General features: G+C 38.2%; 2 protein-coding genes across 5 annotated transcripts; one reads left to right on the forward strand and one right to left on the reverse strand.

Annotated features, from left to right (window-relative positions):
* On the forward strand, positions 1-6124 carry LOC148365125 (purpurin-like). The gene is made up of 6 exons (XM_088335558.1): positions 1-153; positions 229-343; positions 3209-3345; positions 3415-3527; positions 5540-5752; positions 5834-6124. Exons 1-6 carry the CDS (start codon positions 125-127, stop codon positions 5842-5844), a joined length of 618 nt encoding a protein of 205 aa, XP_088191684.1. The 5' UTR covers positions 1-124; the 3' UTR covers positions 5845-6124.
* On the reverse strand, positions 6077-26333 carry idua (alpha-L-iduronidase). 4 transcript variants are annotated; one of them, XM_088335555.1, is made up of 14 exons: positions 26173-26333; positions 23653-23793; positions 23482-23564; positions 20693-20800; positions 20519-20614; positions 19208-19410; positions 17938-18117; positions 16438-16648; positions 15191-15409; positions 13754-13875; positions 12407-12532; positions 8567-8643; positions 8382-8482; positions 6077-6239 (listed from the first exon to the last, which is right to left on the reverse strand). In XM_088335555.1, the coding sequence occupies exons 2-14, from the start codon at positions 23673-23675 to the stop codon at positions 6139-6141; spliced, it is 1650 nt and encodes a 549-aa protein (XP_088191681.1). In that variant the 5' UTR covers positions 23676-23793; positions 26173-26333; the 3' UTR covers positions 6077-6138. The 4 variants fall into 4 exon arrangements, with proteins under 4 accessions (XP_088191681.1, XP_088191680.1, XP_088191683.1 ...); XM_088335554.1 differs by lacking the exon at positions 26173-26333 and adding an exon at positions 25319-25617; XM_088335557.1 differs by lacking the exon at positions 26173-26333 and having other exon boundaries at positions 23649-23788.
* Between the last annotated feature and the right edge of the window lie 1530 nt (positions 26334-27863).

Below are 27863 nucleotides of genomic sequence, written 5' to 3' on the forward strand. Positions count from 1 at the left end.
TTGGTTAAATGGATTAAGGCGAGATTTACACTCTCCATTTAGCGTCCAGACATTAAAATAAACGACGAGCGTCGTGTATAAAAAGATGCCATGCCCGTGAGTCACAAATCGGAACTGGACCTTCATGTTTCAGGTTGCCGCTTCCTTGACAAGGTAAAGTAATGCCTCTTGAGAAACCACCTTCAAAGATTGAACATGAAGTGAACATTTTTTTCTGTTGTTGGCTAGGATGGACTTTCAGATGTTCACTGTGCTTATGCTGCTTCTGGCCAGCGCGGAACAGACCGTGGCCAGTTGTGTCGTGGACAGCTTCACCGTCAAACAGGACTTTGATCCCAAAAGGGTAAGTCAGCATCAGGAAATCGAATACAGTGGTACCTTTACATGCGAGCTTCATTTTTTTCCGGGATCGTGTTCTCGTTTGTGTAATGAACAGATTTTCACAAAATGAAATCATTAAAAACTAATTGATCCGTTCCCAATCTTCCAAAAGCACCCAAGTTAACCCTAAGTAGCTAAAGAACACATCAAAAACACATTGAAATAGTAATTAAACACAAAAATACAGTAATAAAATAAATAAGACAATATTAACGAAATGAAATCCGAGTTTATTATGGGCACTTAATATGGAGGAAGTCGTTGTAACATAGGTGTATGTGTGGTACGGAACAGTGACAGAACACAGGAGACTGATGATAAGTAAACACGTACTGTACATTTAAAATCAAAATTCATGGTTCACAGATCCCTTAGCCACTTGGGTCGTGAGGGCTCAACTTCCTGTGGTGTGTCTTGGCCAAGTACAGCCTGGGGTAGCCCTTCCCTCACCAGACCATTTTTGGATAGTGGTTTGCTTCTAACAGGACGTTCGCTGTAGATGGAAAAAATACATGCAAATATAATTAAGTAGAATGATACATTTTCTTATTTAAATTATGAATTCATTCTCTGCAGTAAATTATTGTTGGTAATATACTGATTAAAGGGATAACCACAAACCTGTCTTTTTTCATTTTCTCCTTTTATACTTCCTTTTTTTCTTAACTTCTTTATGCAACATAATAATTCGTTATATAATGCATCAAAGCAAGTGAGCCGTTTGAGAGCCAGTTCTCTTTAATGAGTTGAGCCGAAAAAGCCGGTTCTCTAAAAAGAGACGGACTTACTTTCACTACATCAAACCGCTCGCTTCGTTTGCTACGAAAAAAAACGATACCGAGATAGAGGCCTCCGCGGCGAACTCGTTTGACTTGATTGATTTGCTGTTTCGTGATATCTGGCGTATACCGCATGGTGCCCATAATTGACAAATTTGCGTTTTTCCGTACAGATTTTCTCGTACGTCGTACACGTCTTAAAATGCATAATAAACGTACTTTGTATGACAAAACCGTACAGGTTGACAGGTATGCTATTTGTCCCGGGAAAGGAATTTGAGTTTTGTATATATATTTAGAATATTGATTTAATTATTTGATTGTTTGAACCTTATCTATCATTTTTAAATGTTGTACCAAATATTTACTGTCAAATTACTTTGCTCTGCATGTGCAGACGATCAAAATGAATTCAGGGATGATCTAATCATGTTCAAGTGTAACTTACACACATATTTTTAGTTTTCATTATTGTGCCCCCTCAACTCCAACCCCACGGATTTTTCCGAGGAAACCAGTTGGGGATCGAACCTTTCAACATCTCTCTTAGCAATGCATTTTGAATACCGTAATACAGGTACAATGCGCAGGATTGGGTCTCTGACGGCAGGAAGCATATGCGCTAACTGGGACAAGCTGATGCTCGCGGTGACCATTCTCGAATGGTGAGCGGTCTCGTTTGAAGAGATCTCTCCTTAGTGGTAGCCCCTGGGAATGCCCGTAACTTGGATTTTCTGTTGTATGTCAAGCAAGATTTTTGTTCCAAATAAATCTTTTACATTTTGTAATTCTTGTGTCTATAGGTGCTCGTATATAGAGGTATGACTGTATCTAGTAGACATAAACAAAATGACTGAATGAATGAATGAATGAAAACTTTATTTCAAACATTATGAAATAAAAACAGGACAAAAACAATGACTTAACAACAAAAATAATGTTAAAATAACATGTTCGAAAAGGGTTAGTAAAAAGCAGACGCTTATTTTCCCTTCCCCTTCATCTTCCCTATTAAATACATTTTACAGATAGCTCCTCTTGTGCCTAATACAACACAGTCTCACGGATATACATATTCTATCTATCTACCTTGGTCATATCCCTCAAGAGGGGTGACCAACAGCAAGACAAACAAATACAATAACAAAGAAAAACAAAATTGCAAAAAACACACACAAAATTTTAGGGACCTTGGCCAACCCAATTGCCCAAACACCCAAACAAGTTAGATATCTCGGCACCTAAGTTGGTCATGCTTTCGTCCCTCCAGATGAAACGGGACACCAGAAAGCGGCCATGTCACTCGGGTCAAGGTGATTCAACACACTCTTTTGTTCAACAGCAGGGCCCGACAGCTTCCACTGGTTTACCCCTGCCGCATCATATGGGTGCCCAGCCCATCCTTAAGAACGCGTCCACAATCCCACTATCCTTTCACAACACCTCTCCACTCCTTCCTATCACCAACAAAATATTACAAAGGTCAAATATCAATAATCATAATAATAACCATAGTCACATTTTTTATACACTAATCATTGTAGTACCCATCTATTAACGTCATAATATACTAGTCACTAAATATCATTGTGACACCAATGATAATAACAAGAGTAGCAATGATAAAATTTATGATATAATAATAGTAACAATAACAACAAAGTTAACTATAGTTGTAAACGCAGTATTTCCAATCTCTAGTATCACTCATACGCCATTTTCTTCATTTTTGTATTCTAACAGTAATGTTTTTTTGTATTTATATTTGAGCACGTGAATAGTTGGACATTGTTTGATCTCGTCTCATAAATTGTTCCAAAGTTTGACTCCACACACAGACACACACATACTTTTCCTGGTTGTTCTCACCTTTGGGATTTTGAATTTACTACAGCCCCTTAAGTTACAACTTCCCCCTTTCCGAGTGAATAATTTCAGGATGTTTTCTGGCACTGTGTTTTTGTTGACCTTAAATAGCAGTTTACTAAATGATCAAATTTTAATCATTTAGACTTCAGGAATAAAATATTGTTCTTGTTTGCCTTCAGTATGCAGGCAAGTGGTACGCTCTGCAGAAGAAGGATCCCGAGGGTTTGTTCCTCCAGGACAACATCTCCGCTGAGTACACGGTTGGCGACGATGGCGCTATGGTGGCCTCCTCCAGGGGCAGGGTCACCCTCTTCGGGTGAGCGCCTTGAAACCGTTGCTCAGCGGGCGTTATTTTTCTCTTTTAAACTTCCTGTACGACGTACAGGTTCTGGGTGGTGTGCGCCGACATGGCCGCTCAGTATTCTGTGCCTAACCCTGAAAGTCCTGGGAAGATGTTCATGAACTACCAGGGACTGGCCAGCTATCTGTCAAGTGGAGGTACCACCAAACACACTCACACATACATACATACACACATACATGTTAACAGGCCAAAGAGGGCAATGACATTCTGTGCTAAAGAACAGGGGACTTAGGCTTCTGGTCATTAAAAATCAAAAACATTTAAAGAGAAAAAATGTCCAAAGTCTTTTAAAAAATTGTTTTTAAAATGTGATTTTTCAATCATTTTATATACAGTATAGTAAAAACATGAGACTCACATCGAGGGCGATGAAGATTAGCAAGACAGGGGACTCACTCTGTCCCTACGTAAAGTGAAATACATTAAATTTTGAATATTTATGGACCTTTGCATTGGTTTTAACTGTGAATGGACGACTGGACGCTCTAAACTAAGTTTCATTGTTCTTTGACAATGACAATAAATTTTCTGAACTGAACTCATCTGACAGAGAACATCTGAACACATTCCCCATTGATGTTTCCCTAACTTACAACGGACCCCTTATTTACATAGGTTTCTGGATTATTTTCAGATAAAACAAATGAATGGAAATATTACTTTATGGTTGTTTTTGGCGATTTCTTCAATGTTATGCCTTAATTATTAGCGTGAAGCGATACAGATAAAATTACATTCAAACATTTGTCATCAATTTCTTAACACCTATATGATATTTAATATTTTTAGCAGAAGTAAATAAGGCAGCTTTCATAAATTTATTTTCGAATGTAACGTGTTTTTGTAAGACATTGTGTTTCTCAGATTTCACATTAATGTGCGTTTTTAAAAAAAACAAAAAACTTTTTTCCAACATCTATGAGAACCGCAGACACCTTAAGGGTAGGATATGAGTATTAGGTATTTTCCTCTTTTTAGCAGTCATATTGAATAACACATAATTTTGAGGTCCATACAAATTTTCTTCAGGAAAATTGCTTTTATTATTTTTACACACACTACGGTTGAATGACAGCAGTTTCCTCTTGTCCCTCACATGTTTTTTGAATTTTGGGTGATGAGAATGTTGTTAGAATCAGGGGCTGGAGATGAACTACTTTCGAGAAGTTTTTTTTAATGCCAGAATATTCTGGACACCATTGTGGTTGAGACAAAGAATTCTGGCAATAGTGTGGAAATAACATTTGAAGTAAGCTTTTTATTCTTACTCTGAGGGATTGCAAAACCACTGATGAATTTCTGGGTTGTTTTTCATTGTTAATCAATATCTGGCTATCAGCCATTTTGACAAATCACCCTGTGCTACTGTGGTTGTTTTGTTGGACTTAAGGACATGGAGCGCTCTTGTTGTTAGCACTGCTAAAAAAAAATGATAAAGTTGATACACTTCTTTGTATAGTATAGTCTTCAACACACGCACGCACGCACTAAAGCTAAATGCAAACAAAAACACTCTGCTAATGAGAGTGCCACTTCCCCCTAGTCTAGACATTGCAATTTATTCTAGAACAGTAAAATAAAATGTTCCCCTAGGTATGTGTCACCCTCTTGACAAAGCCTTGTGCCCCCCGCTTGAGAACCACTGCTTTAAAGGGACGGTGTGTCCCATTATTTGACCACTGTATTGTGTAAGGAATCCGAAAATGAGTGCTAAAAAGCACAAGGGAGAATACAAACTATGAAAACTTAAAGTGATCGAACCCCATTACTTTCTTCTCATTGTTTAGCCCAGCCTTGCGCGAGGTTTGTTCTTTGGGTACCCGTAGAAGCTAAATGGCGGATAATTATGTCATCCCCTTTTGGCGAGGCTCATGTTATGTAAAGTATATACAAATTTCTCAACGAGTGTTTTAACGAATGCACATTTCTAACAGTTCTTGTATCTTTGCTTATTTAAACAATGTTGGATTTTTTCAAATAAATTGTTATCATGAACCAAATGTGAGCGCAGAAAACGACAATTAGAGACATACAAAACAGTAAATGTTTAATTTTAGAACTGCAAAATTAGGGTAAGCAAATATGAAACCCAGTAGTAGCAACACACACACTTTTGATGTGAACGTGTATTGTGCGCTTCTCACAGGTGACAACTACTGGGTCATCGACACCGACTATGACAACTACGCCATCACGTACGCGTGCCGCAGCTTGAAGGAGGACGGCAGCTGCGAGGACGGCTACGCCCTGGTCTTCTCCCGCAACCCCCGAGGTCTGCCTCCTCCTATCCAGAGAATCGTGCGCCAAAAGCAGGAGGAAGTCTGCATGGCGGGGCAGTTCCAGCCCGTGTTGCAGTCCGGTATGTGATCGCTCCTGCGCCGCCTAGCACTTTAGAAGAATATTTGGAAGCCAATTCATGAACTGTGTTCTTTCTCCTCAGGTGCTTGCTAAAGATGTTGCGAGGAACATGAGTCATCGTGCCAGGAATTAAGTCAAAAATTCATGAAAGTTGACCCCCCCAAAAAATATATATACTGATATGTATATTATTTTGACAGAAATTGCCAAGTAAAAAAAATCCATTCCGTTTGATTGTCAAAAATGTCACATCTTGTCTCAACTTTTTTTTCTGGACTGCTTCATCATTCTGAAATATATTTTATAAAAATGACTGTCACTTCCATTGTGTTTTCAAACGACTTTATTAAAATCAAAATACTAAAAAACGTTACATATTTTTCATATCTAAAGCGTGTCTGAATACTGCTCGGGAAGCGAGTACATCCCCGGCCTGCCCCAGTAGTCCACTGCTCGTACTTGGTACCAGCCACTCACCTGTTGGTTCGCTGAAAAAAAACAGTATTGTTAAAAGGTTTGCATCCTTCAATCTGTTGTTCTAAATATGAAACTATTCCAATAAGCGGTTCGTCTACAAAATCTCAAGTTCTGGATTCTAAACCTTTTAGTGATCACAGCAGTACTTTTTGTTTTAGGTCAGGGGTTGCCAACCCCAAATTTTTAAAGAGCCATATTAAACCCAAAAAAAAAAAAAAAAAAAGCTTTATATAAACTTAATGAGGCAGGCAACACATAATGTGTATTCATATACACTGTATAAATGTTAAGAAAATGTGTGTAATGTTTGTTTTCCAGAAACCATATCATTTTCCATTATCAAACATTTTTCAATAAGCGCCATAGAGTCACGAGAGAGCATCAAAGATCCGCATGCGGCCCCAGAGCCACTTGTTGCCGATCACCAGGTGGAATCCCCCCCCCAAAAAAAAAAAAAAAACTTTTACAGAAAAAATATAAAATCAAACTTTGTAGGTACATTTCAAAGGTCGTCATCCTTAAGCTATTTTGAAAAAAAAAAAAAAAAGTACTAGTTAGTAAGAGGTCAGGTTAATGGGACTAATACACAATATATTATTTAGTGCCTCCTTGTGGCGAAATAATCATTTTTTTTCATATAAAAAGAACAATATTGAATCTAACAATAAGCCAAAAAATGTGAACCGTATCACATAAACATGCAATTTTTAATCACAAGTCGGGAAACTGGCATTTATTTAGCATAAGATGAGGCAATCCAAGGGGAGATCTTGCTGCTAAGGGTGCCCCCAAAATTCTTGCAAAAGGCTTAGCAAAAAAAAATAAAAAATAAAAATGGTGTGGTTCAGTCACTCTAAGTCTCTAGTAGCATTTGTTTTCGGTAGCACTACACAATACTTTGACATTTGGTGGTCAAATATTACAGTGTCTCTTGAAATCTTGTAATTATAATTTTACGTAAAATAAGATGTTTTTTTCTTTAAAAAAAGCATTAAAATAAATTATTGTCAACCATCTGTAAAATAAATTTTAAGTAATATTTTTATTAAAACTTGAACATAAAAAGTAATAAAAGATTGGTACTATGAACAAATGTGCTTACATTAAAGGTCAGGTGCGTAGTTTGAGGTGTCCTTAAAAAGTTTTAAGTTGAATATTTTCTCTTTTAAGGATGTGTTAACAATGCCCAACTGAATTATTCTTTATTTTGCATTCTGCCTATCTGCTTTTAATTTTACCTTCATCAGGCCTTTTTGGGGCGAAACAAACCCCCAAAAAGATGAATAATAGAAGAGTTTATTTAGGCGTGTCTTAGAAATAAACGTAAAACAAGCGTACTCTGCTGCCATCTCCTGGCTTAGGGTATGATTGCAGGCTTAGGTTTTCTTCGCTGAAAACAATGATTAAGTATTGTTAACACATCCTCAATAGAGAAAATATTCAACTTTCAACTTTTTAAGGACACCGAAAACTAATTACCCCACCTTAGAAAGGACCTATAGATGCGGCTGTATTGTGTCATGCAACGGAAAGAAACGCTAAAAAGCACAAAGAAGAATAAAAATGACAGACGCTCAAAGTGACCCAAGGACACAATTTGTACTCTTATTTTTTGCCCTTTGAGGTTTTTGAATTTTAAGGATCCCCATAGCAGCAAGATGGTGAACAATTTTGTCAACTGCCTACAGGCGAGGCTCATGATATTTAGTAAAAATTAAATTCCTTGACCTATGAAAATTTAAAAAATGCACCTTTATATGATAATTGATGTATTTTTACCTATTAGCTAAATCAATACTGTTTTTTAGAATTAATATTTATGTTTTTTAACCACTAAATAATCCACACTGTCCCCTTTAAAATGAGCCAAATTATACTACTTATATTTCTAAGAATGAATGTCTAGTTTTTATTTCTTTCTGTCCCCCCTTTGGTTTATTCGAAAAAAAAAAAAAAAAAACTAAATAAAATGAAAAAAAAAACAATTTTAATAATGATTACACTTAAATAAATGTAATTGATTCGTATATTTTTTTCACTGAAAATTTACCATGCTCCTTGAAGGGACCTCGGCTTCGCTCAACCAATGTATAGATCTAAAGCCAGTGGTGTAAAATAACAACATAGCCCCCAAAATAACAAAAACAGCTTACCAGGTGAATAAACAAAAGCTGTAAAAATGAGGTTGCGGTTGTTAATCCTGCTGAAGTGCTTCCGACTTTCAGAGTATTCCACTTCAAAAGTGTAAATGCATCTGTAAAACACGAAAACAGGTTTTAATAGACCGACACGCAACACTTGATGCAAAGAAATAGTCTTAAGGAGTTTCTGCACCCACTTGGAACCAATGCAGCTGTCAGACCAGATAATGAGGACTTTGCCTTTGGTGATCCGGATGAAGCGCAGACCGTTGACCTTGAATGGCAAACAGAGGTCAAGAAGAAAATGATTTTCAGAACTCGAGACATAATTCAAGTTAAATTAAATCACATTTAATCTCAGAGTATCAAAGGGCTGCACAGGTCACCATTACCACATTCACTGATCTGAAACCTTACTGACTTACTTTACTTACATACAGAGCCGAGAGAAAATATTGCGCCCCCCAAGGGCATGAGTGCGCCCCCCTTAGCTATGGAGGATTTTGAACAAATGGAACTGCAGAGAGCACTAATGAGGGATTTTTATTGGGAAGAAATGTAGGAGTATGATGATAAATTAACAGTAAACACTTTACCAAAATTATATGAAGATTCTGATATAGATTTAAACATATTTACCTATGTACAGTATCAGTAATTTGAAATCAATATTGCATCTGCCTTCCCATCAGGTTGTTCGGCTTTACACTAGACCAGGGGTCATCAACCTGTTCGGTGTGGAGTGCAACTTTCAAATTTCCTTTTAAATCAGTGTCACCAGGATTAATGACTCACACGATAATTTTTTTTATATCCAACAGAGCTGTAATTTTACACCAGTTCCAAATATACAACATGGATATACATTGAAATCGTATAACTGACCAATTTTATCTTCCACTATTCTTGTTCATCAACAAACTAAAATGTGAATGTGAGCTACATGTGGAAAGTCCTGTAGACATCCATGACGTCCTTCAAAATCAGCAAAAAGCTCCTGAAAATATTCTATGAGACAGTTGTGGCAAGCGCCCTCTTCTTTGCGGCGTGTTGGGGAGGCAGCGCCAAGAAGAAGGATACCTCTCGTCTTAATAAACTGGTGAGGAAAGCGAGCTCTGTTGTGGGCACAGAGCTGGACAGCCTGACAACAGTAGCTGAGAGACGGGCACTGTAAAAGCTGCGGTCAATCATGGAAAATTCATCACATCCACTACACAGCATCATCTCCAAACGGAAAAGCAGCTTCAGCGACAGACTGCTGTCACAGTCTTGTTCCACGGACAGACTGAGGAGATCATTTCTTCTTCATGCCATGAGGCTCTTTAACTCCACATTTTACCTGCCAAAATCTGACTCCCCTGCTAATGTGGACCCTGTTTGAGCTATAGACTTGTGACTTCTAGGGTAACCTTCTGTGACATAAATATGTCAGCACAGTGATTTTGAAGAGCTTCAGAACGTTTCTCATAATATTACTATTATTAATAATAATAAAAGTAGTAATAAAACGAACAAGATTTGTCGAACACCTATTCAGTAACACATCACAAAGTGGAGGTATTCCTCTGTAGTTGGATCCCAAACCCAAAAAAACATAATAGGTTTAAAGTGTGTCTTGCATTATAGGCAGGGAAGTCCGATTTTAAATGAAACAAAAAAACGATTTGTTTACACCGCGGGATCCAATGCAACCAGGGTTTCATTCACATAAAAAAAACACCAAATATGGCTATTATAGTACATCAAATAAAGGCTATTTGTGTACAATTAGTTGTGATCGTGGATATCATAGTGCACATTAATTCATCTCCGGTGTTGGTGACTTTTTATTCTGCGTTAACAAACGCATTTTGTAGAATACGATCCCGCTTTATTGTTTTAATAAACGCGTTTTATAGACTACGATTGCTTAATTGTTTTAGTTAGCTCGCTTTATTGTTTTAATGAACTTATTATTTAGAATGCGATCGCTTGTGTCGGAGCGCAGCAGAATGCGTGTTCACGCGAGGGGGGGAGGATTTTTTTAATGTATCAGCCTTTTCAGACTCGTCCTTCAATACATGTTCATATTTCGTCTCGTAATGATGTTTAACACTAGACGTGCGAGGTACAACAATCTCGAGGCATAATGCACAAACAGCACAGTCATTTTTTGCACAAAGCCCCATTCGTCTGTCCACGCTGGCTGGAAAGAACGAGATTTTTCCGCTCGAGGAGCAGTCATGATTTGGCTGTCGTGATTCGTTCATTTATCGCGCGTGTTTCTGTGGGAGGGTTAAAACAGATCTTTCCTCCTCTGCGAGACACCGCGCAGACACACGCTCACCGTAAAGCCGCTAAACAATGAAAGCGTGCAATGAAAATGTCTAAATTTCCGGTGAAAATGCACATTTAAAAAAATCATTATTACTTTGCCGTGTGCTGCTGGCACGCGTGCCATAGGTTGCCGACCCCTGCACTAGACTCTTATAAGTCTTATGAAGTAGCTCCACTATACACATTTTGAGTAGCCTACTTAACACATCAAAATCCTCCTAAGCAAAGCACCGGTCTCTGCAACTTTGTTGATGACATTGTCTATAGACATGAGAATTTCCTTCTCAGTCTACAGCAGAAAAAAACGTACATCCCCCTAAAACACCATCCTCACTCTCAAACATGGGGGTGGCAGCATTATGCTCTGGAGTTGCTTTTCTTCAGTGACTGCAGTGATTGCTAGAGTTGACGGAAAGATGGATGGAGCCAAATGCAGAGCAATTCTGGGAGAAAATCTGTTGGAGTCTGCTCAATAGCACAATACAAAATGTTGAATACATTTGGTTTCTTTTCACAATTTATTTGTTGATTCCTAGAAAATATTTTGAGATTTTTATTCATAAGGCTTAAATATGCAAGCTGAAATATGGCAATATGTCAAAAAGTTTTGGGGAGGGAGAAATACTTTTGCAAGGCACTGTATTACTGAGTTTATTGTTGCTGTGACATAATTCAAGCTAACTATGTTTTATCTTCTTTTGGTGACTTAATACAAAAACTCCCAAAAAAACCTTGATCAGGGCTCATACAGTGGAAGGCAAGTTAAATTCAAGACTTTTAAGGCGCTTTAATTCCTTATAAAAACAAATTAAAGACCGAGTCGACTCCAAAAAACCCACAATTGAAGCAAAAAAAATAAAATACTTGCACACAATAGATTGTACACATTATCTGGCACAAGTTTTAGCCATGGAGAAAAAAATGTTTGTCGGACAGCCACTTCTCATAAATGGACACTTCTCCATGGTCCAAAGTAAACTCATTTATTTGTATAGCCCTTAATCACAAAGGGTCTCAAAGGGCTGCACAGACCATAGATTATTGCAAACCACAGACTATTATTACACCATCCCCTGATCTAAAACCTACATGAGGGCAAGTAAAAACTCAAAAACCTCAACATGAGGAAAATGAAGAAACCTTGAGAAGGGACCACACATGAGGTAATCCCCCTTCCAGGATGACCAGGCTGCAATGGATGTGGCAATAACAAATAATAAACAGATATTGTCAACATAGAATATATGTTATTCATATGCTGTAGAATAGAAGTGTGTTTTAAGCTTAGATTTAAACATTTCCACTGAGGTTGCAGATCAAATCTCAGGGGGAAGAGCATTCTACAGCACCGGGGCCTGAATGGAGAACGCTCTCGAACCTGCGGGTCTCTGTCCAAAGTTGCTATGGATATGGGAGGTAAACCTAAGACATGCGTGTGTTCTGAAAGGCACGACTGAAACCACATCACCATTTTGATAGTTCTGTTATTGTGGTCACGTGATGTAGCAACAAAAGTTATTCAGAACATTATTAAAAAAGACAATTGCTAAATGTTACTGAATCTTTTTAGTTCAAACAAACAAAGACTTCCGAAAATTGGATTTAAGCCATTTGAATGCCAATAAAGGCCTGAATTTAATGCCTTTTGAGACTTTTAAAGGATCCGCAGTAACCCTGTGTATAAATACTCGTAATCGATCAGAAAAATCCAAACTACTGACCTCATTGGGAGCACTTTTGGGTCGGGCGCACACATGTATCAGCAACACAGACGGAACCTGCAGTCTTGCCTTCAAAATAAGAGTGTCGCCTGCTGGCACCGGTAGCGGACCCTCAACTAGGGGTTCCTGACAAAGAAAAATAACAGAGGTTGGAAGACTATGGACAAATTTGACAACCTTGCAATACATGAGAAATAAGATAATGAAGATCCGTCCATTTTTTCTTATTTGCATTTATATATAAATTAATAATTAATATGGGGGCATGTACAGCTCATGTTGTTTTTGATTTTATATTTGATTAGAGATGAATTGAATCAAATTTGTTTTGAAACACTCAGAATTAAAGCAAAAAAATATAATAACTATATAATGCTGCGAGAAAAAATATTCATAGTAAGTACTTCATTTACCATTATATGATTTTACATTAAAACTATTTCACTATTTTAATTTGAAGCTTAAATATTATGACTGCAATTTTTTTTTCGCGCATTTTGTTTTTATACATGTTTATCTAAAAGTATAGAATACATAAAACAGATGTAAACTAACAGTGTAAATATAAATTTTATTTTAGTTCTAGAGAGTTTATCCAAAAGTTTGGATCAGTTAAAGTTTAACATCATTTATTGAGCATTGTTTAATGTTTTATTTTAGAACAAGCATAATGGACCAGTGTTGCCGGGCATTCGACTTAGGTTTAAAAAGCGCCAGGGAGCCACTAGAGAGTGCCAAAGAGCTGCATGGCCGAATGCAGCTCCAGAGCCGCTTGTACACAAAAGTAGAAGTTTATTTATTTGTTGGTATTTATTGGGGGTGCCTTGACACAAAATCTAGAAAAAGACAATCCTAGAAGCTTAAATACTACTGTATACATTTTTCCATGAAAATCAGTTCAGTCATTTTGGAGCCTATAAGTCACACACAAATGCATACAAACACATACGAATACACAGACACAGACTCACACGCACACACATAAATCCGGATTAAATTACTTTAGATTTAGATATATTTAAATAGATTGGATAGATTTAGATTATATTTTGTGTATTTCACATTTTTCTTCTAGCTCTGCGTATTAGTACTTCATATTCAGAGCAAAAAAGATTTTTTTTGCTGTAATCCCCCACAATGTAGTATCAATACATCAGTAAATAACTAAATAGATAATAATCTATGTTTATATTGTCAACTGTGTCTATGTTTAGAACTATGTACCCCGAAAAGAAGAAAAAAAAAAGTTTTTAACAATTTAGTCAATAAGATTTCTTCCTTCGACGCAACATTAGCAATCATCTGGTGGTAAAAGGTACACAATTGAAAATGGCGCTGTGTTCATACCTGGACATTTCTGATCTTTGTGAACTGTTCTGCCGAAGGGTAGACGGGCCTTCCCATCTTCTGCCATTCTTGATACGGGTTGCTCACATTATTGTCCATCAAATAAGTGACATAAACAAGATCTGCATAACAAAAAGATGAAGAAAAAAGGACTAAAATGGGAAAAAGCAAACAAAAGTAAAAATACAATAACAAAAGGAAAAATACATAAAAGAAGAAAGAAGAAGAATCTTTACATTTTTATATAATTACATTAACACAAAAAACATGAGAAATATAATTAAAATATTTATAAATCTACAAAACAAATTTAAAGACAACAACACAGAATCCTCAAAAAATGCATATTAACCAATCACAGGAGAAAAAAAGGCATCTCAGAGGGAGCCAACTGTTGACTGGTGGGGAGCCGACTAAAGAGAGACGTTTCATTCGCAAACGATACGAGTCAGGTGCTGTCAAATATGGGGCTCATCCCTCATTTTCCCTTTCTTTCATTGTATTAGTGAATATTGTATTTGTAATGGTATTTAACAACAACATGGCAGTTGCTATTTCGTATGGTGACATGATCCGAACAAGAGGAGACATTAACAACTCGGAGGAGAGCTGACAACAGCGTCGTGGAAAACTACCTCAGGTTTGCTTCTGACTTTCAGAGTACTCTACATTATTTATAATGGCGTTATTAAGTTGTAATAGGACATTATGGGAAAGAGTTCAGCCAAATCAATGTTGTAAAATGTGGTGGTACCATGAGTTAAAAAAACCGTGAATATGAGATAAAATGCAATGTCTTTTCCTAAGTTATCGAGATCCCTAGTGGTCCAGTGATTACACAGTGGATTCGGGCTTATTATTATCATTTGGTTTTGTTATTATTACCAATGGTATTATTGGGCTGGGCCTCGAGAATGTAGTCAGACAACAAACAGGTACGTAGTACAGAAAATAATGCCTAGCACTTTTCTAAACCATACACTGTGGCAACCCAAGGTCCCACTCTTCAGGGCAGAATGTACTGGGTGGGCAGAAGAGTAAAGGACTCTTCTGTTACCTCCTTTTGACTGGGCTGAAGACAAGGCAGAACCCTTTAGAGCGCTTGAAGACTTCCTTGCATAGTTACTAACAGTTTACTTTCTCTCTGCCTAAAGTGTTCTCGTCTTGGGAGGGGGAGCAAAGGGACCCTTGCAAACACTGAGCAAAGGCTCCAGCAACCACAGAAACCCTACATCACTTTTGGAGAAGAACCTTAGTTAATTGGACCTCACGCTCCATTTCCTCACACCGTTTTTGATTGTTAATAAACTTCTCTTTGTTCAAACCTAGAAAACCTGTCTCTTGGTTGTGTCTTCCAAGTGTAAAATCTACATTTGATTCCTTGAGTTGCCGCAACACACAGATCTAAAAGAAACAAAATAATCGCAAGCAATCCACCTGCATGTGCCACTAGGCCTTTGAGTGACACGGTAACCATGTTAGTGTCGGAAGACGTGTGGTTGTCCTCGCTGCAGTAGACCAGCGAGGCAGCCTGCCAGCTGTTGGGCCCTCCTGGGATTTCGGGCTGGTGGAAGCTCGCGAGTACACCAACGCTACCGCTGGGGGCCACACGGGCTCCAGATGAGTTCAGAACTTGTGCCCAGACTTGAGTATCACCTGAGGCATAACCACAACAACCCACTTGAGGAATGAGATTCAGTCCGTTACAATGTGCATGCATGCCACACACATTGTATAGTATCAGTTTTGAATTGACTGAAAATAAAGATAAATATTAAAAATAGACTATCTAAAAATAACAATTTTATTATTACAGGAATTATGCATTAAATAATGTGAGTCAAGAATCCAGTAAGTGTAGCATGAAAATGATGAAACTAAGAAAAGGCCTGTTTAAAGTAGAGTCCAAATGCCACCCCAACCCGAAGAAAGATGAAAACGGAAGCCATTATTCAAGGGTGTCTAAGAAATGCATGTGCTCACACGCGCATCATGATCGAGCTGACAGAGGCAGGAGTGATGACACAAGCCAGAAGAAAAATTCTAAATTCATTTCACTCATTTTAGGCTTCAAACCAATTTTAACGTAATAATTAAATCAGTTTCTTGGCTACCCTTTCAAAGATTAAATTAAAAACTCGGCCAATCCCTTTCCTTGTAGTACAGCCTCATGTTCAAGCTTTCATTCTTAGCGAAAGCTTTTTGTTGAATTTAACTTATTAGTTAAAGGCTCTTTCACTCCTAAAAGGATCTTAAGATTTGGTGGGTACAGTTCTGAAGGGATCTATACAAAATTTTAGTCTTGCCGACAATACATTCTGTTTTGGAGCCATAAATATATGTAAAAAGAGTCAATATTTGGCTCCTTTTCCTGGTGTCACTCATTTATGTTTTACTTTCTTTCTTTCTATTTGTCCTCTGTATTGTCATTCCAGTTTTAAAATGTTCCCGCGCTAACTGGTTGTGCATGTTTGGTCTATGGAAGCCCAATGGTACTAAAAATCAATTGATAAAACGACCATTCAAAGACACAGAAACGATACCACACATATTGACCAATCACATGCGCCTTTGAAAGGAAGAAAGCTGGAGCGAGAGAGAGAGAGAGAATATAAAAAGTGACTTGGTTCATGGAGCTGATTTGTTTGTGAACGACAGATCACTAAAGGCTAGCAAGTCAGTACCTAGAAGAGCCAGAATGCCCATCACAGTGAGGACGGGTTTCCGGACAAGTTGCACGTGGGGCGGTCGCGTGTTGTTGACCTGGAAGCGAGCAGTCAGAGTGCGTTGGGTGAAAGCGTGCGGGTAGTAGCTGAGGAAGGCATTGTCGTTGCTCAACAGGCTGTAGTTGATGCTCGTGTTTGCAGAAAGCGCTTCCTGATGCTGGCTGATCACCTGATAGACACAATCAGCAGCATGTTCTTGCTTACACAACGCAGAGGGGCCTTGGTTTACTACGTCACATAATTTTGTGATCAAACTCATCATGGGGTCGGGAACATGAGCCTTATATGTAAATACACAGAAGAGCTAATTTGAGTTACAAGTATTAAGGAAGTCAAAAGGGTTTTCATGAGTACGGATGGGTCTGGAATAAAATTCATTGCAGTGGTACCTGGTCTTACGATCGACCTGCCTATCAGTTGATTTAATGGGGGTTGGTAAGGTCGACTGATAATTGGGTGGGTTGATATTCAACACTGATATTTGGAAATTTGACGGATATCGATATCGTTTTTTTTTTTTCTTTCAACGGGGCGATTAAGTCTCAGAAGCAGCTGCCCAAGACTCTCTCTTTTGCTCCTACTCCTCCTTTCCCTCCTTCACTTTCTTTGCTACCCACCTCGTGCCTTCAGATTGGATAGGCGACCAAGGGCAGATCCACTGAAGCAGGAACAATAACATTAGGAGCGGCAGCTCAGCTAACTTGCCCCGACATAATTTGCCAGCTACGTTGGAATTTTGATGCACTTTTTTTTAAAGTTAATTTAAGTAATGCTGTTTGTATTTACATTTTAATTCATTTACTGTAAAAAAATCAGGGAACTATTTAAGTTTTTATGTACCTTTATACAAGTTGCTGCTAAGCCTAATTTTATTTCCTGCACTGTTAGTTTTTGGTTTAAGTTAAAGATTAGTCATGGTAGTTGTGTTGAAATTCTAATATATTTACTGTAAAAGGTTTCAGAGAGCTATTAGTTTTATTTAAATTCATAGCAAATATTTTGTTTCTTTTTGCATGATTATTTTCTTTAGCCAATTTTTTACTTTACCAGAACGAAAATCTAATGCTATCGTTGGAGCGGTTTATTCACGAATAAAGACTAAGTCTTGCTTCAAAATAAAAATTGTATGCATAATTTGCATTTATAAAACAGAATGGAGAACCAATAATGACTCCTCGATTCCCAAGGTTAGAACTGTGACCATGTGACACAGCGGATAGTGAATACAAATTTTAAATGTGATACGTGTTGATATGGGACAGGGGGCTCTGGAACCATTATTGAAATAAAATGTACTGAAGAATTAGCTTATGTTTGGGGATCATGTTTGACGGCTTTGTTTAATTTTGTCTAAAAGTATATGGTGTGGTTCTCACAGAAAAAAAACATCTAAATAATTTGCTTCCATGGCTCTTTGAGTCAAAAACGTTCATGTCTACCCCCCAAATTGCGCCTCACCTTGACAACCATGGCGGCATAGGTCACATCCGCCCTCCATTCCTGAGGACGGGACCAGCCCATCAGCGGGTCAGCCTCATCATTGTACACGGGAAGGCCGCGGAATAATGGAAAACGATCTTGGATCTCCCCTATGGTCTGCATTTCCTGTTGGAGGATTGGCAAAGAGTAACCTCCACCCTGTAAAAGCCAAGAACGTAAAAATAATTACCATAAATTCCAAAGAACAACCCACTACTTTTGTAGCTACAATTTAAACACTGCAACTTTAAATACAGGGTTGCTTGTTCTTTTTTGTTGTTGTAGCATTAAGGAAAACAGCGAGCTGCTCTTTTTAACAATGCATGCGTGCTAAGAAAGCATCGTTGTGACATCTGGAAACATTTATGACGACCTTTTAGAGGAGATATTTTTTTTGCCAACATTATTCATAGCAGTCATAAATTTGTACACGATTGAACAGCATGCTACTCTCTTTCCGTATCATCATCGTCAATGTTAAGTCACTGGAGTTTAATTCAATCCCTGAACGATAACAAACAAATGCAATTTTGTCCGTCACCTGTTTTACAATCTGGCCCTATTTTCCCCAGTGTGGTTGCCCCGGCGCTGTCATCTAGATTTATGGGGCACACATTTTACCCAATGGAGCCTTCAAAATCTGGTGCAACTTGTGCAAAGAAAAAAATTGCATTTCATTCTTAAATTTGAGCATGCGGATTTTGATCAGGTGTGCTCTGTACTCAGGAATTTACGGTACATATAAAAAAACGACCTAAATAGAGATACAGTGAGAGAAAAAATGTCCGATAAACAGTTCATCTCATCTTGTTTTTTTTTACTCTTTGGTCAAGATTTTAGAACTTTTTTTGTAAAAATAAGTATTATTTAAAATGCACTACATTATCTGATGTGAGATCTTTTAGCACCAAATTTAAGTATTATCTTATAATTTATTGTAAAATGTGAAGAAACATTGCACTTGAAATGACAAAACTGTTCTTCAACTACTACTACATTTTACAGGGAAATGTTTATTCTACTTTCTACTTATTTTAAGTTTCCTAACTGTACTGCAAACCACTACCTAAAAAATGGCTCAGAGAGGGATGTGTGCCAGGCTGTACTTGCCCAAGACACACCACAAGAAACGGTGCCCTGACAACCCAGGCGGGATCCATGAACCGTGAACTTTCACATTCAGCAATTTTTCGAGAATATTGAGAAGTATCTATACTTGATCCCATAAATGTTCGTAACATGCAGGGACCTTCTTGTGCAGGGCGATGTAGTTGATCCGGACGCCGGCCTCGCCATTGAAGTAGTTGGTGCCGTTGTAGCAATGCTGAAGCATGGCCCAGCAGTAGGGCGAGTGGGGTGGCGAGTGACACGAGTCTCCCGGACCTCCAAATTTTAGGGACCTGCTGGCAGCCCGCAGTCCCTCTGAGCAGGCGTCATAATAATTTAGAAACCCTGACAAGAGAGAACAGCATATGTTGCATAATAGATACTATAGATATATAAATAAAGTGGTACCTCTTTAAAACGACCTCATGTAAATAAGAGAACTTCGGTATGCGAGTTCTCTTTGCAACAAAAATCTTGCTTGCTATAAGGAGAAGAATCCAAGTCAAGCGTAGAACCAGGGCTACTAGAGACTGCTCACTGCTTGTGACTGCTTACCACCAACATCAGTTAGTCCAGTTTGTGAATGCATATTACTACAGGTATTTAAAGCAGTGCTTCTCAATTATTTTCTGTCTCCCCTTGGAAGGAGAAATCATCTTGAAATCATCTTCAGTTTACGCCAATTGCTCCCTTTATTAATGACTGTAGGTTCGAGAGTGTTCTCCATTCGGGCCCTGGTGTTGAATGCTCTGCCCCCTGAGATTTGATCTGCAACCTCAGTGGATAGATCTAGGCTTAAAACACACTTCTATTCTCTAGTTTATGAATGACCTATATTTATTGTTGATAATATCCGTGTATTATTTGTTATTGTAACATCCGATGCAGCCTGGTCATCCTGGAAGAGGGATTACCTCATGTCCCTTCTCAAGGTTTCTTCATTATCCTCATGTTGAGGTTTTTAAGTTTTTCCTTGCCCTCGTGTAGGTTTTAGATCAGGGGATGGTGTAATAATAGTCTGTAGTTTGCAATAATCTGTGGTCTGTGCAGCCATTTAAGACTCCTTGTGTTAAGGGCTATACAAATAAACATGACTTGACTTGCAAATCCTCCTTGTTAAGCGATAAAAATCCTTACAAACACAACGCGGTGCCTATTTGCTCACAGCAGGGTTGACTGTGAAGAGTACCGTGACAATAATATCAACCTACGATGACGTTGTCGTCTGCTACAAGGGACCGAGACGATTCTGATTAAAGCCAAAATGAGCAAGAATAATTTCTTATCGGAAAAATTTGCTTGTCAAACAATTTGAGCTACGAAGACAATCCTGGAACAAACAGCTCAAATAAAGAGTAACTGTATTTGAATTAGTTGTATGTCATTGTGTGATTACGTTTGACTGATTACTTTATGTAAACCACTCAAACTGGTGAAAAAAAAAAGATCAGACCTTGAATGGACATGCTGACGTTATCAAAGTCGTGGTTGTTTGGCTCGTTCCATGTTTCAAAGTTCCATTGAGACACACTTTCCAGACCATACTTTTCTGTAAGACAGTGAACATCTTGACAACGTGAGCCGCTTTCTTTCAGGAATGTGTCTTTCTTAGTTTGCACTCGCTCACCGATGTACCTCTTGGCCACGAGAGAAATCAGATCCCTCCACTTGAACACTTGAGCTTTGTCTTCAAAATCCGTGAAATAGTTTGTGACGCTGCCCATTAGTTCAAAACCTAAAAAATGGCAATTTCGCAAGCAAAATTCAGGGTTTGCAATCATGCGTGTGGATCAGATCTGATTGATGTGATAATTTATATATGCCAAAAGAGTCTTAAATCTGATACCTCGACAAAACATGAGGAAAAAGGACGGGCCCCGGAAGACAAGAGTGGCACCAGAAAAAAACCTTTAGTATCATTAAAATTTGATTTACTATTGCATGCATTGTCATTCTATTTAAAACATTTTCGGGTGTAGGGCCGGATTAATAAACATGACGAGCCTCTTTGGGGCCACTGGCCATTGCTTGCTCACGTCCGATGTAGATCAACAAAGTGTAATTCTGTGTTTTCACCACTAGGGTTCGGCATCCTTGATTTATGATCGATAGCCTTATCTAATATTGTTACTTTCATTGTCATAGATAAATTGAAGCCAAACCATTTACAGTTTCTTCATATTGCTTACATGCTTAGCAAGTGTGAAAGCAAAAAGATAATCACTTAGATAATGTTTACATCTCTGTGTTTGACAGTGGATATTCTAGGTTATCATTGATGAATTAATTAATTAGCAACACTGAACATTTAGTTTCATGTTAAAAGTCAGGATCTATTTAGTAAAAAACAAGGTCTTACATTAGAGGGGTATTTCTACAACATTCAAAAAATTGTTTAGGTTGGAACTGTACAAGGTCAGGAGGAAGCAAAATAAAAGAAACAGTCAAATAATAAAAAAAGAAATGTACAAACTGTAATCAATTGGGCAATTTTACATGCCAATATTACATCCATCCATTATCTGCACCGCTTATCCTTAGTAAGATTGCGGGGGTGCTGGAGCCCATCACCATCATTACATGATAAAAAAACCATGAAAGGAAAAAAACCTTAAGAGTAAAGTTCCTTGTTTTGTTGCACAGTACTTTTACCCATTTAAAAAAATCAAAAATAAATATTCTAATAATTTACCACTTGATTAACCTAATTTTTATGTGATGTGAAAATGAATAACTTTTATAAATATCATATGTTTCTTGTTTAGATAATAATAATAATAATAATAATAATTTCCTTGTATTGTCATTCTGTGTAACAATGTACACAGAACGAAATGTCGATTGCACCTGACCCGTTGTAGCGAGCCGATGCAGCCAACAGAGGGCGCCGCCGACCACTTTTTAAGTCTTAGGAATGACTCGGCCGGGGCGCGAACCACCGACCTCCCAGTCTCAAAGCGGGCGCCTTACCATGTAGGCTACTGAGATCTTGTCATGTATTTAGCTACTCTTTTAAATGAAAACTATGCGAGCAGTTGACTATGTTAACATTTGGAAGGCGAACAACATGAGCAGAATAATGTCAAAAGCCTGTCAATGCAACTACTATTTAGAAAAAAAAGGCTAACACGCCAACATGAAGTGAGATTGGCCTAAATGTGACTCCATAAATTATGCTATCCTATGATGTATTTTCTAAGCTTCAAAGCATGAAAAAGCCAAAATACATATAAACACCAAGGAAAATTAGTTTATCACTATTTACAGATCACATAACGGCCTTGGTTGTCGGGGCACCAATGAGAACGCTCTGTTTTGTTTGTCACATGGGCTAAGTAGCTGATGCCTAGAGGTTTCATGTAGCATTGCATGTCCATGGCGTGGATTTTCTTTTCCAGTTTTTCTGTGAGAGTCCATGTGTCTCAAGCGTAGTGGAAGATGAAAGTAACCAGCGCCTGCATGGATCCGATATTTGATTTCCCTGCTATGATTTTGTCCCTCCAGATGGGTTTAAGTCTGCCAAGTGCAGCTGTGGTTTGAGTTATCCTTGCCATGATTTCTGGTTCTGCCCCCTAAGATATGACAGATCCAAGATATTTAAATTTGGTGACAGGTTCAAGCTCTCGATGGCTGATGGTGATGTTTGTGGTTATACCTTAGGGATTGTTGATCATTACTTTTGTTTTTTTCTGTTATGATTTCCATCCCATAATGGGTTGATGCTTTGTCCAAGCATTTGACCAGATCTCTGAATCTGTTTTTTTCCCGCCAATCTGGCAATACTATTAGCAAAACGAAGGTTAATGTGAGTATCCCCCAATACTGACTTTACCTAATGCTGCTCCTGAGCTTTGGACATGATCCTTTCCAGAAATATGTTGAATAAAGTTAAAAAGAGAACGCAGCCTTGTTCTGCACTGACAGTAGTTTGAAACCATGCTTCAGTGGTACCATTGATCAGTACCACACTGTTGGCATTGGCATACGGAAAAGTATTTGTTTATAACAATAAAAAAAGTAATAGTATGATATTAGGGGCAGCAGCTGGGGAGGTAGAACGCTCATTTTGGGAACTAGAGGTCGCAGGTTCGATTCCCAGCTCCTCTGGGTTAAACGTCGAAGTGTCCTTGGGCAAGACACTGGACCCTTAATACCCCCGATAAGCAGGTAGGCGTCTTGCATGGTTGTCACCACTATCAGAATGTGAGTGTGTGTGTGTGAATGGGTAAGTGTAAAGCACAATGAAAGGTCTTCAGTGACTTGAAAAGCTCAATATAAATGCAGACCATTACCATAATAATTGTTGAGAAAGGTGCTTCAAATACAATATATTATTATTAAAGTTTTAAATGATGCACTGGTCAGCGAAAAGTGTGAAAACCAAATGTGTGACATTCTTGTATGTGTGTGCCATACCTGGCCTCAGTCCATTAATCCACAGAAGATGGATGAGCTCATCCAATTTTTTAAAATTATACTGAGGTTGTCCTCTAACATCTCTGAAACAATTAGAAACAGTCAGATCATCAAAATTTTAAACAAAATAACTGTCATTGTGATCAGGTCGCTGCGCTCTTACTGACTTACTGGGCTGTGACCAGCTCCATCATCCAGTGAATTCGGACCTGCTGGATTCCTCCGTGTGGGACCGAACCCACGTAGGCAAGGTTCTGTTGCTGGTCAATACTCAAGTCAAATTGGTCTGCCTCATTGTGAGGGAGAGGAGGACTGCACAGAGTATATATCAAATTTACTATTATAACAACTTCTCTAGACACATCGTTCTCAATATTTCTTTCCGCCCTTTATCCTGATAGTCTTTTTATCTTTTTTTATCTTTGAAATCTTTATTACATGTCTAGCCTGGAGTGCCATGTCCAATCTCATTTTTGCTGCTACAGGTACCCCAAAACTTTGCTAAAGGCCGGGCAAAAAATTAGAATAAAAATGGAACGGCTTGGTCTCTTTGAGTCTCTATAGCTTGTATTCTTCGGTGTGCATTTCAGTTGTCCTACACAATACAGTGACACCTAGTGGTCAAATAATAAACACTGTCCTTTAAAAGTTAGTTATTTTTATTTGAATAATATGCTTTTTAATACTCAAAATGTCTTCAAATCTTTTGAATCCAATTTGTTAAGTTTGAAATGTATAAAAATAGTTATTACCGAGTATTAAACATTTTAGTATTTGCCATGTCGCCTGGCCCTAATTAAGCTCGTAAAAGGAAACTTAAAAGGGACAGTGTGTTTTATTTTTGTGGCTCTTAGTGGTTTAAAAAAAAACATTATTTATTAAAAAAGAAAAACAATATTGTTTTAAAAAACAAGCTGAAATACATGAACTATTATATGAACGTGTATTATTTTTAAATACTTGTGGGTCGAGAAATTTGTATTGCTTTATAAGTCATATATGTTATATATAAGTTTAATATATAAGTTTAATATATAAGTTTAAGTTTATATATTATTAAAATAGCCTTAACTAGAGGGAGATAACGTAATTGTCTGCCATCTTGCAACTAAAGACACCCACAGAAATTATCCTTGCGAAAGGCTGGGCAAAAAATGAAAGGAAAAGTTGAAGAAAATAAATTAAAATGAGTGCTAAAACTACATTGTTATTGATACTTAAAAAAGGTTACGTAGTTCCATTAATATTTAATTATTGGGCAGCACGGCGGAGCAGTGGTTAGCGCGTGTGCGGCACGGTTCTGAGGTCATGAGATCAAACCTCCTGTGTGGAGTTTGCATGTTCTCCCCGTGCTTGCGTGGGTTTCCTCTGGGCAATCCGGTTCCCTCCCACATTCCAAAAACATGCATGTCAGGTTAATCTGTCGGTCCAAGTTGTGCCTAGGTGTGAATGAGCGAGCGAGTTGTTTGTCTCTGTGTGCCCTGTGACTGGCTGGCAACCAGTTCAGGGTGTCCCCTGCCCACTGCCCGATGATAGCTGGGATGAGCTCCAGCACCCCCGCGACCCTACAGAGGATAAGCGGTGCAGATAATGGATGGATGGATTATTATTATTAGTCTACTATTAGGTTTAGAGCGGCAGGATAGTTCTCCACCACTGCAAACTTTCCAAATGTTTTTAGTAATTTATCGTATTATTAAGTTAGTCATATAACATGCAATATTGATAAAAACACTTAGAAAACACATCGAAGTACTAGTGGGCTAACCTGTGTTAACAACAGATTTGTGTCGTACTGTTAACGAATCACGATTTACTGTGACGAATTTTTACTCACCAGAAACCAGTACTTCTCCAGAAGTGTTTCAAAGGTGCAATTGTTTTTCCAAGGTCAACGTTAATGAAAAAATAACCAGGAGCAACGTCTGCGATAGACACAATAAATGCAAAGGCAACGAATGTTTTCTTTTGCATCTCTGCATAGGGACTCAGTGGGCAACTTTAGGAAATGACGCTAAAAAAAACTGCTTGCTAAAAAAAGAAGAAAAAGTAGAGTTGGGAAAGGCAAACATTTGATAATGTATGGCAGAAAAGTCTACCGCAAAAAAAATCAAACCAGAAACGACAACAGTTGAAGTCAGCTGACCCTATGACGCACTTTTACTGCGACGTGATTGTAGTTTTTATTTGCTATTTGTTTTAAGTACTTTGTCGTTAAACAGTTAGTAACAAATTATGTTTTCTTTTCGAGGAGCTTAATTAATTACTTTTAGGAAATATTTTTTGCGACTAAATGTACGTTTGAAATATAAATTGGACATGAACTACCCGAACCGGATCATTTCTTCCTGTGAAGTGCAGGCCTGTACATTCATTTAACAATCTTGCATCTCGGTTGCCGTTAGACCTTACGAGGTGAAATATATATTTTTTTAATTAATTAAATTCGTTTTCCACTGTAACACTCTTTCTACCATGTAATCTTAATGCCACAATTTGTTTTTGAAAACAAGCACATATATTCCATCTAGATGACAGAAAATACAGTAATTCAATAGGTTAAGCATTTTACAGCCTCAAGTTCAACTTAACAGGTCAAAATTGCAGACGGCCTTATTGTAAAAAGAACAAGACAATTAAGACCAGATCATTTTATCCGCTGTTTCAATTAACGATAGGAACAACACTTACTATTACTACTTAGACTGATGTAAGAAGCAGACAACAAACTCTTTTTTGGGTCATCTTCCTCCTCTGGAAGAACAAGTTGATGTGATTGATCCCAAGAAGACTTTCTCCATTCAGGCCTTAGTGCTGTAACGCTCTGCCCGCTGAGATCAATCTGCAACCTTAGTAAAAGTGTCTAAATCTAGGCTTGAACAAACCTCACACGCTTATCTTCTTGTCCTTGAGGGAGAAGGATGGGCCTGGCTGTGGCATGATGCATGCAATTTGATCCATCATGCTGGCACTTTGGACTTCCTAGAACCTGCTGCATCAGTCAATATTTTGGGGCAAGATTGTCTCAACATTCTTTTATGTTCTATACTTTGTGCTCATTTCTGTGAATTGTCTGTTGACACCCTTTCAAAATCCAATGCAGTTTGGTCATTCTGAATGGGGGGCAAGATTACCTCATGTGCAGCCTCTTTTCAAGGTTGGACTTTCTTCATCCCGAGGTTATTTAGTTTATCCTTAACCTCCTGTAGGTTTCAGATCAGGGGACTGTGCATCCCTTTGGGACTCTTTGTGATTAAGGACTATACAAACATGACTTGACTGCAAACCAGATGATCAATCCCAGGGGTGACTAACTAGTCTGACACAAAGAGCCGAAATTTTTACCTGTGAGAGTCAAAGAGCCACACCACGCACTGACCTGCCATGACACAGACACACACAATTTAAAACACATTTCCCATAACACACTCCTCTCCTTACAACACATGATACAGTGGGCATTTGCACGTCACACTGGGTATTTGTATATTGTATTCTTTTTGCTTTATTATTGTATTGTTCTCAGCTCAGGGATGCTGCTGAAAATGTGAATTTCCCTTCAGGGATGAATAAAGTATCTATCTATCTATCTATCTATCTATCTATGATTGATTTCAAGGAAAGTTTCCACCCACACACAAAAATACACACACACCCTCAATACACACACAAAAAAACTAAACATGAAACAAGGTAAAGAGCCACAGCATATAGAAAATATGAGGCAAAGAGCCGCATGCGGCTCTATGGCCACGTGTTCGCCACCCCTGATCTATCCGTAAGCACACATATCAATGCTTATTCCAGTCTTTTGATTCATTTTGGCAGTCAAAAAACACTGACTGGTTGACTGCGGAAAATGAAAATGCCAGCTGTTACAAGATTTGTAGCTTTGCTGATTTCAACAGATTATTCTCTTATAAAAAAATACAATTTGAACGTTTGACATGGCAAGAAATTACCTAGTCTTTACTATTATAACCAAAGTACAGACGCTCCCCTATTTACAGACATTTCAGTTACGAAAAACGGTAGACACTAACATTTTTTCGGGATGTTGAAAAATACTTGGAGAATGCTGAAAGTTAGAATTTATGTTGTGCACCTCTCGGAGTACAGGACAGTACTGTAGTGCTTCTGGGGGCGGCAGTAGCTCAGGAGGTAGAGCGCTCGTCTTGGGATCAAGGGATCCCAGTTCGAACCCCGGCTCGTCCGTGTTACATGTCGAAGTGTCCTTGGGTAAGACACTGAACCCCTAATACCCCCAATAAGCAGGTTAGCGCCTTACATGGCTGCAAGGCCGCTATTGGGAAATGTGGAGCACATTGAGAAGTCATTGACTTGAAAAGCGCTATATAAATGCAGATCATTTAATTTCATTC

Source organism: Urocampus carinirostris, chromosome 5 (assembly GCF_059441175.1).
Source record: "Urocampus carinirostris isolate Australia breed hairy pipefish chromosome 5, RoL_Ucar_1.0, whole genome shotgun sequence".
Taxonomy (NCBI): domain Eukaryota; kingdom Metazoa; phylum Chordata; class Actinopteri; order Syngnathiformes; family Syngnathidae; genus Urocampus; species Urocampus carinirostris.